Raw genomic sequence first — 15,200 nt, 5'->3', positions numbered from 1 at the left:
ATAAAAAACTATTGGAAAATACTCCAATTCTTTTTAACAGTTACGAAGAATCTTTTTCTTAATGTTTCAACTCTTATAGACATGTGCCATGGCGACCAATATGAATCGTAAAGTTGTGTGCCTGTTAAGCATCTGGCAACACTGCTTTACACAACTTGACGACGAAATTTGGTATGGTAACTGGATGCTGCATTTTTTGTTTCCTCAACATTTCGTATGTGTTTTAAAGTAGATGGAGTTCTGTTTAAGTTGAAGCAATGATTTAATATAATTTTTAGTTGAAATATATATTATTTATATCGTGAGCATTCAGCTTTATACTGACAGCTGGAAAGAACACTATGTGGTCTACTCCACAAGAATATTTCCACAGACAGACAACACAAATTAACTTTAACGGATTTAACATAAGGCTTCACACAAAAAATATAACATAAATAAAATAAACTTTAACGTTTTCGACACGTACTTGTGTCCTCATCAAAAATACAAATCTGCAATATTCATAAGATAAAAACTATAAGATAAATCTGACTATGCACTATAACTGTAACGACACTTCGAACTGAAAAGCACAAACTCAGCAAGTGATTCAAGAATGATGATGAGTAAATGAAATGGTGGGAAAAAGATCACATGAGGTGTAAAATGCTAGCATGTGACAACAATTAGAACACACACAGAAGAAAAGACGAGCCACAGGCAAATAGTTGCCTGTTGAGAGATGGATTACTGCCTTTGATTCTTAGGGCAAGATAATATTTTCATATGGTATTTCATATTACTAAAAAAGTCCAGATAGCCTAGGGCAGGCATGCCCAACCTTTTTTGACCTAAGATGTACTTTTTAAGTAGGCTACGGTATATAACCAAAATCTGAGAGTTCCCAGATCAGCGTTAACACTGCAAAGCCACACAGATCGATATCAACTCAGCAATTGCCGTAATTTAACATGTGTCAACCTGCAATTGTTGGAAAAATTTTGGGCAGATCAGTTTTTTTGTTAATGAACCAGATAAGGTGGCAAAACCTTAACAAGTTTTGAAACGTGTCTGAATAGTTCATGTTGTAGCTTATCGGTGTATGTCTGTAGCTCACAATATCTGCACAACCTAAAAAACAAAGGGAAGCACATATGTAGTTATATAAACACATAGTCTAACTCTAATGGAAAGTGTTATGGACAGAATTTCAAAAGTGATTTTATTAGTTCCAGTATTGATATTGATTTATACATAACGTAAGTAATTTTTCTAACTTTGGTGATTAACATCAAAACAAAAAAATGTCTGCTGGAATATCAGACAATGAAGTATGCAATCTTGCATATGATGGACAGATGGCATTGCTTTCATGCAAAATCAAAGAAAATATTAGCAATGTGAATGCAAGAGACCAAGTAAGTTTTATCAATCAAAATGTTTTGGTGAATGTGTAATTGTGTATGGGATTTAACTTCTATTTGTATTGTATAGCCTGATGACCACTTGACCAGGTATATGGCATCTTAGTAGCACATATATATAAAACATTAACATTGCTTACACTTTATGGAGATGCTGTTGTCTGCATAGTCGAGTAATGAGAACAATATCTGGGTGATGTTCTATAGCAGTGCTTCTCAGACTTTTTTTGCAGCAACCCATTTACTAAGCCTAAATTAAATGTAAAGCTTTGGTGACCAAAATGTTTTCAAACTAAAAACAAAAACTGTTTACGACTAGAGTATGGTAATTATTTTTTAGGTGTTCACATTTTTTAGAAAATTTTAAATACATGCTTGATTTACACAGTGACTTCATATCATATTGCATCAGCTCATTTTGATATAATCTGAGCAGTATGTTATTCTTTGTTGTCACCACTGTTGTTAAGTTAAAATCTTTAGCACATACAATCAATTCTTTTTAAGCTTACCTATGCAACTCTATCAAATTATTGTTCAATCCATGTGCAGTAATTTGATAAAATGCAACTGGTTCATCTTGAAACATCAACATTCGTGTTGGTCTGGCCCTATTCTAAGGCAGGGGTTTGCAAATAGTGGGTCGCAACCCAAATTTGGGTCGCGAGACCATCCACAGTGGGTCGCAAAACGGTTTAAACTTATTATAAATATATTATAACTTGTATGGCAAAAATAAATATAATTATATAGCCATTGATGTGCTGAGTTTCGTACAATTTGGTACCAGAAAATTTATACTTTCGATTGTAGTACAGTCGTTAAGCCCACGGTTATAAAGCCTGGAAGACACCTTGAGCCAGGGCAGGAAAACTCTCTCAGCTTATCTCCAAAACTGGCGACTGAAAGTCAGCAAAACAAAAACTTTGACAGCAGCTTTCCACCTCCACAATCGGGAATCTGATCGTAAGCTACATCTTCAGAACAACCTCTGTCCTTTTGCCCGAACCAAAATATCTTGGGGTGACACTCGACAGATTGCTCACATATCACCACCATTTGGTGTCAGTGCGCAAAAAACTGACATCCCGCGCTGCGCTACTCAAGCGCCTGGCAGGCTCCAGCTATAGTGGGGAGAGGGATACTTTGCACCTGTTTGGTGTTGCAGTGCTTACTGCCACAACATCGACACTGTCATAAAAAGCGCCTTTCGCACAGTGACCGGATGCTTGTGTCCCATACCATTGGACAATATCCCCATTCTCGCTGGCATCCAATCTTCTGAGCTTCGTCGCGAAGAATCCACTCTGTCTCTCGGCCGACGGGCACTAGAGTCTAACCATCTTTACCACAAGATCTCTGCTCTCCCAAACGACGGAATGGCCCGTTTCGGTGAGTCCGATTTGGTGAGTCCAATCCCTATTCAGTGATTTTTTTAATTTTATTTTTTAATTATTGGGTACCGTAGCCTTATTATCATTGCCATTTTAGGGTTAGAGGTTAGAGGTTAGGGTTAGGGGTTAGAGGTTACAAACTCACCAAATCAGACTCACCGAATAGTAGCAGACCTCCCAAACGAGCACCCCCATCGACTGAAATTAAGACACCCATTCGTGCCAGCCGCTCAACTTCTGATCAACGAAGCTGATGAACAAGACATCTCTGCGGCTTAGCCGCAGACCATAAATGGAATTGGGCGGACCATAAATGGAATTCTGAAGGGAAGTCAAGTACCACCAGACTCCATTTGTTCATCCCCGACGGGACACACACCCCATCGGCCTGACACTACCAAGACAGGCATGGGTTTGCCTCAACCGTCTTCATATGGGCGTCGGGCTTTTCCGCTCAACCATACACCAATGGGGAATCGCCTCTTCCTGTGAATGTGGTGCCGAGGAACAGACCGCAGACCATATCATCAATAACTGTACCATCTTCAAGCCACTTAATGGAGTGGAAGGTCTACGCGCCGTGGATTATAAAACCAAAGACTGGCTGCTCTCTAGTAGCCTTCCAGTGTAGTCCGGGAACATCGTGAGTCTGGGGTAGTAAAAGGATAGGGTAGACCCTCGGCCCCAGAGGCCTATACTTTGACGACGACGCCCACGGTTAATAGGTCCACCCGCTTATTAAGACCAATTTGGTCCGTTTCGGAATTACTGAAGGTGTAGGAGTGGTAGAAAATTGTCCCCCGCTTAATAAGCCAAAATCGTCCGGTCCCGATGTGGGCTTAATAAGCGGGGACGACCGTATTGAAATTGACATTAATCTGCAAAGTGTTTTTCGCAAAATTACATACTTTCGAAACATTTGGACTGCGAAGATTTCAAACGATTTTTTTTTGGGTCGCGCCAAAAAGTATTTGCGGACCCCTGTTCTAAGGTACGGTAATTTGTGACCAAAGTTGCCAGGTAGTCTAGGAAGTTCTCAGACTGTACTACATAATTTGAAGTTTGGACATTTTAGAACAAATAATAAAATTTGTTTTATTTATGCTCCAACAATTTACTGATATCACAAGAAAGTGAACACATCTAGCACATTAAAGCCAAGCATGCACAGAATGTAACAACAGTGAAAAAGCAAGTACAAAAATTATGAGCAAAAAGCTGATAGCCCACAGCCTCACACTGTTTTTGGAATCTACAAAAAAACTGCGGAATGGCCCGTTTCGGTGAGTCCGATCCCTATGCGGTGATTTTTTCAATTTTTTTTTTATATTATCGGGTACCGTAGCCTAATTATCATTGCCGTTTTAGGGTTAGAGGTTAGGAACTCACCGAATCGGACTCACCGAATCAGACTCACCGAATAGTAGCAGACCCAAAAAACTGAATGCCTGAATCATTTGATTCCTATCCGCCTCGATAGCTCAGTTGGTTATAGCGGGACTTCTGGAATGAAGAAGCTTCAAGATCAAGCGGTGCTGGTTCGACTAGGGGTGTGCGCTTGAGCAACGCGTGTTAAGGACTGCTTTCCATTCAGCGGCATCTAATGGATGAAATAATTCCCCAGCAACAAGACTTCAACAATCGGAAACTTCACTCTGTCAATCTTGGTGACCAGGCCTGCGTCAGTGATTCAAAGCCTCTAATCTACAAGTATGCGAAACTGCCAGGTTTAAGCTCTGCAAGAAGCTTTCCCAGTCCGAGGATAAAGATTCAATCAATCAATCAATCTTTCGGTTTTACACAGTACGTATATGAAAATAGGCCAATTTATTTTGTTTGTCCAAATTTAGGGTGTGTGGCAATTTTGAATCCGACAGCCAGTCCCAATTTGTTACTTTTTTTCCACATTTTTGCAGAAACTGCAAAGAAGGAAAGCAAAGAATTAATGACACAATGATAGAGACATAAATAAATCTAACCATGTAAATTACTGCAGTCGGTGGCCCATGCAAATCAACTGGCAGCCCATTTTTGGGTCACTAGTCACGAGTTGTGGTGTGTCCATGTCGAGATGCGGCTACCAGCTATCTAAATACTTGCTTGTCTTTTTGCAGACCGATCGAACTCCTCTACACTGGGCAGCATCTGCAGGAAAAAGAGATATTGCTGACTTTCTAGTCGATAACAATGCTGATGTCAATGCTACAGATGATGTAATTCTTTGTATGGTTTTAGATTTTTTAAAAGCAGAAATGATTTTTCTAACAATGGTTTTAGTAAATTTGTGTTTGTGTATGTAATTATTATTGAACATTAGTGAACAATTCATGTAAACACACTTGTAGCAAGTTGCTAGGTCCAGTAACCATTCCAGATAGAATGATTTCCAGGCAGATGTTAGGAAGGATGATTTATGGTTCACAAAAAAGAAATAAGTATTCTACAGTACAGCAGTCTTTTTAAAAATTCTTTTATTAAAGCTGTTGCATAGAATGTCAAACAAACAAATAAAAATCATATTTCAGAGTGGTTGGACACCTCTTCATATCGCTGCGTCGATTGGTGATGATGCAATACTGAATACAATCTTATCAAGTGGTGCCAAGATCAATGCAAGAACAAACAATGGACAGACCCCACTTCACTATGCATCATCCAGAGACAGAGTAGAAGTGGTGAAAGCCTTATTAGCTCGCGGTGCTGATCCTGATACTGCGGATAAGTACTTAGCCACTCCTCTACATCGTTCTGCATCGAAAGGAAATGCTAAAGTCGTACAACTTCTTCTTGCTCACAACGCAGATGTCAATATGAAAGATTCTGAAGGAAACACTCCATTGTAAGTTACAATTCATGGTGTGGCCGTGCTGTTACCGGGATATTTCACATGTGAAACGGATACAGTGCGGTAGACACATAGTCGCATATATGCTAGCTTATAGTTTTTGTTAGATTTTTGAAAAAGCTAATTGAATTGATTCACTTACTGATCAGTAAGTAAGGCAAAGCAACCATTTTTTAGAAAGTTTGCATCATTTTTTTTTTAAATTAACACGATGCAGTGTTTCTCTACCAAAATGTTCATATATACTTTGTAATTATCTTCATGTTTTTATTCCACTACATATTACATAACCACAACCTGGAATGGCTGTATTGGCTTTTTCTTTGTCGTCCCATGTCTAAATTTACTCACTCCATTTTCCACCCTGTAGTTATATTTCTTTACCTGTTAGGCATCTTGCATGTGACGAAGGGAGACTAACTGAAGCGAAATTGTTGATAGAGGCTGGATCTGACTGTACTTTGCTCAACAAGGTAAGATGCATGTTTCGGTGAATGTATGTTGCTATTTAATCATCGCGTGTTCGTAGTATGTAGACTAGGGTGTCCCACTTTTAGGCGACTTTTCAGGAAAATTAGGTTCGGGTCAAATTCTGACTGGATTTTCGTCACTGATTTCAAAAATAACGTTATTTTTTCATTATGACGTCATCTTGATGCGCCAGCTAGCGGATTTTTGCTATTTTGGCCTTATCACGAATATGGTAAGAGCTAGAGAGTTGGAACTTGCGCCAAAATGACCGGAAGGGACGATTTCCTATTTGTTGTCAATACAGTATGAAACGCTAACTGCAACAGAAAATGAGATATTTTGAAAAAACATGTTTTTGATCATTTTAGGACAAAAAAGTGAAACATGGCAATTTTGCTTGAGTTTTGCTACAGTGATGCTTTTATTTCGATTGTTTAGCTGCGCCACCTTGTTTAAAAATTAAGTACAGTGGTAGTAGCTTAACAATAGAATATAGTGACGCTTTTATTTCGATTGTTATGTCATAAACAGTACATCCTAAAATAAAAATGATGCAATGTTGCATCATTTTTGTTTGGGATATTTTACAAACAAGATTCATAAATTTTGTCTGGCAGATGGTGGTTTGATGAACAGAATTAAGAAAATACCAAAACCTAAGCCCCAACATCTGAAAATCCGACAAGATTGTAAAGTTTCCATCACAGATATAGCCGCAAATCATTTAAAAGCCAAGATCTTATGGCTTTCTGAGCATAAGAAAGAAGCTAAAGATTCATCTTTTTGGAGCGACCATATGTGTCTTCTTGCTCTGGCAGCTGATTTATTGATGGATGTTCCAGGAAATTTTAAACTCCAACTTTTTTATCGTCAAGAAGGCGTGTCCCATGCGCGTTGGATAATAACAGCGAGTGGTTACTTAAGAATGCTGATTTTTGGGTATTGTGTTGAGCCTCAGGATATCCCTAAACTTCAACGTATGGTTTCTTTCATTGTTTGTGTTCATTTGCCAGCATCTTTGGTCATCCATCTTAAACCTTCCGCTGCTGAAGGTCCCTCAATTGTACTGTTCACAAGAGGTTTATAACTTGCAGATAAATATGTTGATGAACCAGTATTCAACGCTGTTCTGATACATCGTTAAGCATGCATCCTAATGGTTGAGCACTAAAAACGTTGCTTTAAGTTCCCACACTGAAGCTCCGCCTTTTGCTGCTGATGCGGTAAGACAGAAAAATTTTCCAAGAACGTTGATATCGAGCAGACGCTTTTGAAGTGTGGCAACTTACGTGATTTTTACTCCGAAGAAAGTCAGATGGCTCCATGCATAGAATGTTTTTCGTCTCCAGCAATGTTTTGGCGTATGATCGACAACAACGACAGAGCGCTTCATTGGAAGACTGAAAGGCGTTGTGAATGGCTTGATTCGAGATGACCAAGATGATTTGGCCAAAACAGACTTGCGCATTTGTGCTGCTTTGCACAGTATGGTGTGATAAATAATCCCATTGAACTGTGTTGTGTTGTTGAATTGTGGTTTTGTTTGATAGATCTTTGAACTAAATAACCAAGGGTTTAACGTTTGCTAGTATTAGTAATTGCAACATGCATGCAAAAATCAATGCTGAGGTAATTAATTGTAAATACAATATGCTAGTAGACTACTACCAAGTACCACTGTACTTAATTGTTAAACAATGTGGCGCAGCACAGCAACTTAATCGATATAAAAGCGTCACTGTAGCAAAATTGCCATGTTTCTCATTTTTTTGTCCAAAAATGACCAAAAACATGTTTTTTCAAAATAACTCCTTTTCTGTTGCAGTTAGCGTTTCATATTGTATTGACAATAAATAGGAAATCGTCCCTTCCGGTCATTTTGGCGCAAGTTCCAACTCTCTAGCTCTTACCATATTCGTGATAAGGCCAAAATAGCAAAAATCCGCTAGCTGGCGCATCAAGATGACGTCATAATGAAAAAATAACGTTATTTTTGAAATCAGTGACGAAAATCCAGTCAGAATTTGACCCGAACCTAATTTTCCTGAAAAGTCGCCTAAAAGTGGGACACCCTAATGTAGACTGTAGAAGTAGAGTTGAATACGCAAATGCAAACACTTATTGGTGCACAATGCAGCAGCCGACATGAAAACGAGCTTCCAAGATTTGTCAAAATTTAACGTTTTTTATCGTTTTATACTTGTGCGGTGGGATGGCGCAACGGATAAGGCGTTGGCTTTCCAATTATGCAAACCTGGTTCGACTCCCGGCTTCAGCTGGTTGTTGAAAAACACCGCTCACCTCTACCCATGGTCTAATAAATTAGGTGGGCGTAGTTGCTGATGTAAAGGCGGCCGAGAGAAAGGAACTGGCCACCCTACTCTCTGTAGTGCCGAAGGCTTAGTATAATGAGAACCTTATCTTCTCATTCTCCAAAGTTCAGTATCTGAGTATCGTGTATGGGACCTTTACCTTTACTTGTGTACACTTGAGTTTGAGTAAAATAATATTTTCTACGAAGCTGATTTGGTTAGCGACTTGTTGAAGTGCAAGACTGCAGGTTTAAGATGTGCTCGACTCAGCACCTAGTTTCTGTTAGGTTTTGTTAAAGCAAACTTACAATTTCTTTACTTTTCTTCAATTCAGGAAGAAAAGACTCCTTTGAGACTTGCCACAACTGCTATAAAAACTCAACTGCTGAAGTTTCGTGGAAGCTAAACAAAAGTTTGTTGCTATCAAGTTTCACTGTGTTATTTGTACTATCTGCATTGTTTAATTTTTCCTGAGCTGTTTACCTTTCAACCCAAACAACATTTGTTTTGGTTATTTTTTGCTACTGAATGCGTTAGTTGGTGGATTATTGCATTGCAGTTATTTCGTACGGTCACAAATATAGATTTTGTCGAATAGTTGTCGGTAATTATCTCGATATTTTCAAAGCTGTTTTGTGCAGAGCATACTGAAGGTTGTAAAACCTTGACAAAAGTTATGCACAAACAGAGTTAGGTTGCATGCACCATAACATCTCCAAAAATGTAGCATGGTCAATTGGTCATTGTAACTTTAACATCTACGAAACAACGTTTGCAGTTGTCACACTGTACATAATATGCACGATTTATTTGTTTGCAGCTATCGGTCTCACATACGTTTGTATACGGTTACGGACAATAATTGGTGTCTATGGTAATGGTTGCGCACTAAAGACTAAATGAACTTGATTTTAGTCTCCACTGTCTTGTGGAATTTTGTGTTCAATTTGTTTTCTTGCCGTTTGCCAGTACTTGCGTCTTGCAAAGAAGTAAACTCCCTAATTTTCAATCGTAGCTTCCAGTAGTACGGTAGGCAAAGACATATGGTAGTTACAAAGGAATCACCGAAAGGCTTGCGAATTGTTATTGTTGTAAATTGAACCGTATCGTTCTGTGTATTGTCTATGGTTCAAAAATTAGCAGAAAGCTACAAAAAACTCCTTTCTCAAATCAGTATTTGTTTTGTTTGGGAATAGTAGATGCTCAAATAAATTGTTATTTCGGCACTTGGCGATCCAGTATCTTTACTAAGGTTTCTTTGTGTGTGAATAACAATAGCGTGGACGGTGATAGTCTTTCAGTAGCGAATACAAAGAGGCTTCAGAGACTTCATAGTTGTTTGGGCCAATCACTTCAACACTTTTTTTTTGTGTTGACAATTTGTATCACCACTTCAGTCAGCAGCGAATAAATCCACCGCCTTTAGGTATCAAATTTGATAATGACCAACGTTTTTGTGGTTGCAGGCTTTTGACTGGTTGCACTTATTTGACCTATATCATTTGCAGCTGTGGCGGTCTAGTATTTCAAAGTTTTGTAATGGAAGCCCTTGTGTATTTTGATAAAATGTTTATAACTACTCTGGGCTACCAACCCATTAGTAAAATCTGTCCTTTTTACATTGATTCAACGTCTGTAGATGTTGAATCAATATCACTGATTGTGCGAGTAGTCAATGCACAATGGTTGTAGGCTACAGTGTTAAACCTTGTACATAAAATAAAATTCAACGTCTGCAGACGTTGAATCAGTGTAAAAATTTTCTTTTGCATAGAATAGCCTAATAAACATGAACCGATTACTTGGCAGCTTTTAGCTAAATCTAAATTCTAAACGAAGCAAACATTCAAACTTTATTTCACCACAACAATAAAAATCAACATCAAGCAAGTCGGCTTAAGAGTGCTTCAAGAAAGTGCTAACAATTTCTCGGCAGACATATCACAAAGGAACAAAATTTGTTTCATTATAAATATTGCTTGGTTTCAAATTTAATTTCTGTCAGGAAATTTGGTTTTGCATGAAAATCCGAGAAAGTTGTTTCATTGTGAGATATAAACGCGCGAAAATGTAAGAACACGAAAAACACTGTAAAACACGAAAAACGCAGTTCAAACCAATATGAATTCTAATTTCTTTCAAGTAAACATAATCAAGAAAATTCCATTCTTAAACTTGTCAAATGTTCACACTTTTGCCATTTCAGTACAGGTGTTCATCCGCTTCAGTGTGATCTTCAATTAATCGGCTCTCTAGGTCAATTATATCAGGAATAATATCATCATCATTTTGTTGATCGAAGCCCGCAGTTTCATACAAGTACTCTTAAAAGATAAAAATGTAGATTGAAGTTCATATCGATCTTTGGATTGAAATATAAAAGTCAGCATAGGCTACAGTACAGGCCTATCGCACTTACGTAGCCTATTAGTTCGGTTCTATATTCCCAGACAGAAAAATCCGTTATTTTTTCATTGATTTATCGTCTGCAGAAGTCGAAGCAATGTAAAAATAACTAATTTTGCTGTCTGTGTTTGGTTTGGTTTTTGAATCTTAATCCACGGACTGACAAAGCCTTGATAGGTTATTCCTGGTAGTTTCACAAACTTGTGGAGACTCTTGACACAGGGCCGGTTACCGAGATTGGCAGAGTGAAGTTTTCTGATTGTTAATGTGTTCTTAACGGGGAATTATGCCATTCACTAGGTGCTGCTGAGTGGAGAGCAGTCCTGAAATGCGTTACTCAAGCGCATTCCTCGAGAGTCGAACCAGCGCCGCGTGATCTTGAACCGTGCGCGTAACCACTGAGCTAACGGTGTTATTATGGTCATCAGACGCTGAATCAATGTACTGGCTGAGATAGCTGTTAAAATATTTGAGAAAAGTGGATTTGTAATTAGCAGTGAAAGACTATGATTTGGGGTAGGCATTTTAACATAAAAAAGTTTTGTAAGACAAATGAATCATTGGACCAATCAGAAGTTACAAGAACAGCGTTTCAACCAATCAGAAGTTCAATCATTTTATTTTTCGTCATTAACGCGTCCGGGACGAAAAAGATACTAACTACAAAAACCGATATAAACCTACCAGCACGTTAACAAACGGAAAAAGGTGGCAAAACCTTGAAAGGTTTAAAACGTGCCTGAATGAAAAATTATGTAGTAGGCTATATATCAGTAGTTAGCACGGCCACAAAATTCAAAAAACAAATAGCAAAATATAAAACAAAAACACAGAGAAGCACACGTGTAGTAATGAATGACAGCCTAATGAAAAGTGTTGTGGATTAAATTTGCCAGTTCCAATATTGATGTGGATGAGCAGTCATAATAATAATAATAGGATGGAGAAAGAAAACCGGACATAAAAGAAACCCATCCTCAGGCTAAAGCCCGTTTTGCAGGGAAAACAAAGCATTTGCGATAGGCTATATAGTAAATTAAGTCAACGTTTCGTCGACCATAGCTTGGCGTAGGCTACAGGGTTACGGCAGTGGTAGTCATTTCGATGACGTGTGTTCGATTTCTACTCGTGCCATAACTCTTTTTCTTTTGTAGGCCTATTTACCAAACAAAGTTCAAAGTAGGACCAACTTTCTGGCTGAATGCTAGAAGGGTCACAATTGGACGGTAGTCGCTTAAACATGTCCTGATTGGTTGGCGGTGTCATCGGGTCTTACAGGAAATTGTCATGTTTAAGTGACTACCATGATTGGCTTCGTTAGTTCGACTCTCGGGTGTGCGATTGAGCAACATAGGATTGCTATCCTTTTTGCCACACCTATTTAGACGAGATAATAGCCTACACAGACAGCAACAAGCGGTAACTTCACTCTGCCGAATTTGATGATTAAACGGCTCTGCGTCAGTGGTTCATAGCCTGTAGGCCTACAAGTAGGGGAAAGTCGGGGCCTATGATCCCCCTTTTTGATTTAGCCCCATAACTTTTTTATTTCTGAATATTTTCACCTCATATTTCATGCTAGCATAACTTGTGGTATAACCTGTTGAATCACCAAAAAGAAAATTCGTATCTTGTCCGATTTTTAATGTGGAGCAAAAAATGTAAATTTGTTGAAGTGGCTCATAGGATCCAACGCGTGGGGTCCTATGAGCCACCAATACAATCAAAAGAATAAACGCATTTTCATGAATACATTGATGAATACATTTACATGCATACACAACAACACATTTACAAGACAATGGGACGTGATAAGTTGAACATAGAGGCTTAAGTGATTATGAAACTGGAAGATTTCCACAATTTTTAAATAAAAAGATAATAATTTCTAATAATCACATTAGGCCTACATTTTTTTTTATAAGTGACAGATCATATAGGCCTAGAAGGCTAGAAAATATGAAACAAATTAGGCATGCCACAACCGTGCCATCATTTTTATGATCACAAGCTTACAAAATCGATCCATCGAATATAGGCTACTAACAGGCTATTTACACAAGATCAAAAGCAGCAAAGTCAATCGAAATTTTTCTAATTTCCTTCACTCTTTTTGTTGACCCAGTAGTGATGGGTGGACTACGGAGGAAAATGGAACAGCGATTTACCACGATGAGTTCTTTTTGAATTTGTTCGAGGCATTATAGTCAGTTTTGTGAACTAATTTTTGAAATTGCTTATGAAAATACAGATATAGCCTACAAATGTATCTTAAACTGTTCAACAAAAATTTAAAAATACACGTAAACAATTTACTATAATCTTAACTAGCTTCAATATAAAAAATAAATAAACAACTTTCTAATAATAAACTAATTATGATCTGAATTTCCACCAAGTAGGATCCTATGAGCCGGCCTCATAGGATCAGCACACAAGGTGGCTCATAGGTTCCAACTCTCCATATTAACAAGTTCACATATATTGACTCTAAACTATTAACTTTAATACTGCACTTCTTTCATTATTCTTTTAAAAAGGTCACTACTTGTCACCAAATTAAACCATTTGAATATCTGTTGAAAAACTAGGAAGTTACAGTAAAATTTCCGAACCCCTCAAAATTTACTTTTTCAACATAAAAACAAAGAAACTCTTCTTTCGCTTTGAATTCTCACAGGAGATTGTCCTGGAAATGGTGGAAAGTGCATTAAAGCATGAAGAAAAGATTTCGAATGAAACTGAGTGGCAAAACATTTTATTTAAAAAAATAAAGGGGTGGATCATAGGACCCAATATGCTCATAGGCCCCGACCTTCCCCTACAGTAGGCTATGCGAAACTGCCAGGCAGGGCCGTTGAGAGGAAACGTTTGGACCGGTACAAGTGAGATCTTCGGGGTCACAAATAAAAACATTTCTGAGAAAAACGCAAATCATCCAAAGAATACGCGGTGGTTTCTTCAAGCATCTGGGCCCCTTAGAAAGATTACGGTGCCATGACTAAGGAACTGTGTTTCGAAAGCTGGCGCAATTCGCTGTTACCACAGCGAACTTGCAGCACCAGGCTAAAACAGGTCGTTAATATCTACATTGTGAAGTATTCTGGTCTGACTTAAACCTTTTTAAAGATTCCCCATAGGCTACCTCTGCTCTCTTCGTCAGTGACCAAGTCAAAGAAACCGTCATCGTAATGTCCTCCAGCCGCTGCCTTTTGGGCTATTTCCATTTCATCGTCGTCATAATCATCAAAGTTCATACCGTAGTTGGTCTCTTGGTTAATTATGTCGTCTTGATACAAAGAGCTGAAGAAAATTGTATAAAAAGTTATTGCCACTCGTTACAAGCGTTTATTTCAAACTCATACTTGAGTCAAAATGAAAATGCCTACAAAATGAAGGCGAGAGGATTGGCCCAGCCGAAACGGATTTACATTGTCTTCAACTAGTGTAGGTGATTTACGTTTCTTTATATTAAAAAGCATCGATTATATTTGAATAGGTTTACATTAGCCTGCATTGATTGGTCTGTTGCGGTTTTAAGTTTTCCCTGAAATCTTTTAGGTAGGTAGCCTGAAAGTTAAACAGCTGGCAAATAATTGGCTACAAAATTTCTCATTTAGACTCCTACTTTTTGGGAAAAAACTGCTTCTTTTCTCTGATTTCACGAGTATTTTCCCTTAAGAGTTTCTTAAAAGATGTTTTGTTTTAATTTTAGCTAGATATTTGCCTTGTTTTGGGAGCATGAGAGTGTTAAGCTACAGTATTGGTCAGTGACGTTCGGTGGCTTAAACCGTTGGGAAAGCAACTTGGAAATATGCTGCAGCAAGGTAGTAGGCACGAAGGGCGTAACCGTCGGGCGAAGCCCGAAGGCGTGTTGCCGAAGGCAACACTTCCAGCGGGGGATCTGGGGGGCCTCTCCCAAAATTTTTGAAAAACACTTCCAATTTGGTGCGCTCTGAGAGCATTTCCAAAACAAATCAAAAATAAAAATCTGTCAAATTGTGTTTCGCCTATGTCGTGATCATACATCCATTTAATGTTTAGAAGTCATGAACAATCTTAATTTTAACGTTGCAGGACCAAAATCCTGTGTTAGACATGGAATAATAGTTGTCTAAATGTTTAATTCGTCATGAATGTTCATTTTCAGATATTCAGTTAAGCCTACACTACAAAAACTAACACTTAGGCCTAAACATTACAACCGCAAGCAATTTGTGCAAAAAGCTGGATAAGTTTGCCACCTGCGTATAGAAGCTTAACAAACTAAATATTGCATCCGCACCTGAACGTTCATTGGCGAAGTAACGTTATATCAACGCTGTAAAAAGGGCAAAGGCATGACTATGAAAGCTAGTACAGTAGG

The 15,200-nt window shown here is 38.3% G+C and overlaps 1 protein-coding gene across 1 annotated transcript; it reads left to right on the top strand.

Moving 5' to 3' along the window:
* The first annotated feature begins 1,198 nt into the window (after nt 1–1,198).
* On the top strand, nt 1,199–9,654 carry LOC145782050 (uncharacterized). The gene is made up of 5 exons (XM_082593782.1): nt 1,199–1,400; nt 4,915–5,013; nt 5,326–5,639; nt 6,037–6,118; nt 8,763–9,654. Exons 1-5 carry the CDS (start codon nt 1,287–1,289, stop codon nt 8,832–8,834), a joined length of 681 nt encoding a protein of 226 aa, XP_082449908.1. The 5' UTR covers nt 1,199–1,286; the 3' UTR covers nt 8,835–9,654.
* Nucleotides 9,655–15,200: the final 5,546 nt, after the last annotated feature.

This window comes from Aplidium turbinatum, chromosome 13 (assembly GCF_918807975.1).
Source record: "Aplidium turbinatum chromosome 13, kaAplTurb1.1, whole genome shotgun sequence".
Taxonomy (NCBI): Eukaryota; Metazoa; Chordata; class Ascidiacea; order Aplousobranchia; family Polyclinidae; genus Aplidium; species Aplidium turbinatum.
Note: the sequence above shows the minus strand (reverse complement) of the source record. Positions and strands in the feature narration are given on the sequence as shown.

Excerpts from the sequence above, each read along its gene's own strand:
- LOC145782050 (XM_082593782.1), top strand. The coding sequence starts at position 1,287 with ATGTCTGCTGGAATATCAGACAATGAAGTATGCAATCTTGCATATGAT. Across the intron at positions 1,401-4,914 it reads ATGTGAATGCAAGAGACCAA|ACCGATCGAACTCCTCTACA; the intron begins GTAAGTTTTATC and ends GTCTTTTTGCAG. Across the intron at positions 5,640-6,036 it reads TCTGAAGGAAACACTCCATT|GCATCTTGCATGTGACGAAG; the intron begins GTAAGTTACAAT and ends TTTACCTGTTAG.